General features: G+C 40.7%; 1 protein-coding gene across 1 annotated transcript; it reads left to right on the plus strand.

Moving 5' to 3' along the window:
* Positions 1-368: 368 nt before the first annotated feature.
* Positions 369-2693, plus strand: LOC130520295 (immunoglobulin lambda-1 light chain-like). The gene is made up of 4 exons (XM_057024010.1): positions 369-513; positions 606-931; positions 1514-1547; positions 2178-2693. Exons 1-4 carry the CDS (start codon positions 474-476, stop codon positions 2495-2497), a joined length of 720 nt encoding a protein of 239 aa, XP_056879990.1. The 5' UTR covers positions 369-473; the 3' UTR covers positions 2498-2693.
* The last annotated feature ends 322 nt before the right edge of the window (positions 2694-3015 follow it).

The following is a 3015-nucleotide window of genomic DNA, read 5'->3' on the forward strand; positions in this document are numbered from 1 at the left end:
TGTTGTGAAGGATCTGATCTTTATTCAAACTACTGTATATTTGCTATAGTTCATCATTGAGGTCCAGCCAGGAGAGAACTGAAGTCATGGTGAATGAAAAATCAATAAATGCACAAATCTATGTGGTAAAAATACATTTAGATGTCATAGTGGGGACTTGACCCATTGTTGGGCTGTAACAAAGCATGTAAAGGAAGGATATTAAAGCTGAGCTTTCTTTAGAGAAGAACAGAAACTCTGTGTGGCAGTCGAAAAATTCAAAATGCAAATAAGGGAGAGAAAAAGACACAGTGGCAGGAAACACTGATGGTGAAGCAGCAGATTGAAGAGAAGCTCCTCCTCCTGTCAGTCCCTCTCAGCTCCAGTGGGCTATTAAATTGCTCCTCCAGCACCTCCTCTCCTCATCCTCCAAAGCCTGAATCTGTCAGCAGTAAAGTCACTTTCCAGGTTGATAGTCAGCACACAGTGGCAACATGCTGGAGAGCCTCTGCACTCTCATCACTGCTCTAACATGTGAGGAGGCTGACTTACTGCAGCTCTGAGCTCATGCTGGATTCATCAGTCTGTGTCTTTCTCTTGACTTCATGTCTTCTTGTTGTTTCCAGGTGTGAGTGCTGTGACGGTGCTGACACAGAAGCCCACTGTTGTGTCTCTGAGCAGAGGAGAGTCAGTCACCATGGACTGTAACCTGGGAACTGTTAACAACTATGCTGCTAGCTGGTATAAACAGGTTCCAGGAGGAGTTCCTCAGTTTGTACTGAGCTGGCGTAGCAGCTGGAGTTCTGTCACATATGGTTCTGGTTTCTCATCTCCAAGATTCACTTCTACTCATCAGTCAACATCAGATTATCGTTTGATGATCAATAATCTGGAGGAGGGAGACTCAGCAGTTTATTACTGTGGAACATGGGACAGCTCTGCTAGCGAGGGCGTATCACAGTGATTCAGACTGTGACAAAAACCTCCTCACTCAATACTTCTGCTTTTTAGTGTCTGATACATCAGCTCATGTTGAGTCTCACTAAATTACAAATCAACTCATGTTCACACTCAGTTTCTCAGAGAAACTTTCAGAATGTTGGAAACTTTCTGCTGTTTCATCACTGAAAATAACAAGAACCAAAACCAACTCCCTCACTCATCCTTCATCCTCCATCATCACCAATAAAATACACCTTTAAGTCATCAAAACGACTTTATGGGGAATATGATGAAGAGTTTGTTGATTAAAGTTCTAACAGAGAGTCTGTTGTGATGATGATGATGATGATGATGATGATGATGATGATGGTGTTGATAATATTGATGATGATGGTGATGATGATGATGGTGATGATGATGATAACAATGATGATGGTGATGATGATGATGATGGTGATGGTGATGATGATGGTGATGGTGATGGTGATGATGATGTCACCAGTGAAGGCTGTTCTCTTGTCTCAGTGTCTCCACTCATCAGTGACTCTCAGCAGGTTTTTGTACAGCTGTGTGTACAAACTGAATCACTGTGGTATTCGGACCAGGAACCAAGCTGATTGTCACCAGTAAGTACTTTTACACTCAGCAGAAACAACAAAGATTTGATGCTTTTGATACAAACTAGAAGCTTTTTCATAGAAATGTGGAGTGTGGAAATGATTTGAAATATTCTTCTGTTAGTCTTTGACCTGCTTTGATACTTTATCTGTCAGCTAAAGGAAACATCTCCAAAGATTACATCATTTCAATCAGTTTCTCACCAAATATTGTTGAGTTTTCTTCATTTTCACCTGTTTTTAATAACTGCAAAAGAGATTTTCTACCTAACGTATTTTAAATTGACTTTGGTTTCTTGGCTCATGTTTGATGGAAGTGAGTGAAAAAGGTTTTGTAAAATTCACCCAAATTAATTCAGTTGCTGAAATTCTCATTTTAATTATAACTTTATATTTTTGTATCATTTGCTGGTTATAATTTTACTTTGGTCAAATATTTAATTGATGCTGTTTATGTTCAAAATGACTCTGAAATGGTGTAAAATATCTGCTTTAGTGAGATTTTCCTCATATTGTTGCTGAAGATTGAAGGTTTTATTTGCTCAGTGTGTTTGTGATGTTTTCAACCAAACTCCTAAATTCATTAGTTCCTGTTGAACTTTGTGTGAGTGTGTGAATTTCTTCTTCATGTATTTTCAGGCTCCAGCCTCCCTCCTCCTGTCCTGACAGTCTTCCCTCCGTCCAGAGCTGAGCTCCAGTCCAACAAAGCCACTCTGGTCTGTCTGTCCAGACTCTCTGCACCTTTTGCAGAGGTGAGCTGGTTGCTTGGTGACACTTCAGTGAGCAGCGGGATCTCCACCAGCACTCCTGTCCAACAAGCAGACCAGACTTTCCAAATCAGCAGCCATCTGTCCATCCTGACGTCAGACTGGGACGCGCAGAAGGTTTACACCTGTAAAGTGTCTGTGGGCTCCCAGACTGCAGAGAAAAGCCTCAAGAAGTCCGAGTGTGAAGAATAGTGGAGGAGCAGCAGCACCATTTCACATCTGCTTCTTTAGTCTTTGTGCTGCATCAGCAGCTTCACATGTCAGAGGAGACCAGTCTGCATGCTTGGAATCAATGTTGTCACGCTGAGCTGCTGCTCTTGGAGCAGCTTTGCAGCTGCTCTGTTTTTACAATCTTTCAATAAAAACTCATCAAGTTGAAGAAAAAGAACTCTTTCTGTTTATTTGGACTCTTCCAAATGTTGTTTTCAACAATAATCAATAAAAGTTCAGTGATTTTAGTGTCTTGTCTCAGGACAACAAAAAAATCAGATCTATAATAAAGTGAAACTGAGTTTTCACGCTTCATCTGTGAAGCGTGGCCTCTGGACGCCTCAGTACTTTCCCAGGATGCACCTGCAGGCCTCCTCACTCATTTATAGCTGCATCTGAATGGAGCTCAAATGTCAGCTGTGTAAAAACAGAGGGAACTGTTTTATCATTAAAAAATTAGTTAAAGAATTAAAGAATTATTTTATTGTTTAATATGTGGA

This window comes from Takifugu flavidus, unplaced genomic scaffold (assembly GCF_003711565.1).
Source record: "Takifugu flavidus isolate HTHZ2018 unplaced genomic scaffold, ASM371156v2 ctg339, whole genome shotgun sequence".
Lineage (NCBI taxonomy): Eukaryota > Metazoa > Chordata > Actinopteri > Tetraodontiformes > Tetraodontidae > Takifugu > Takifugu flavidus.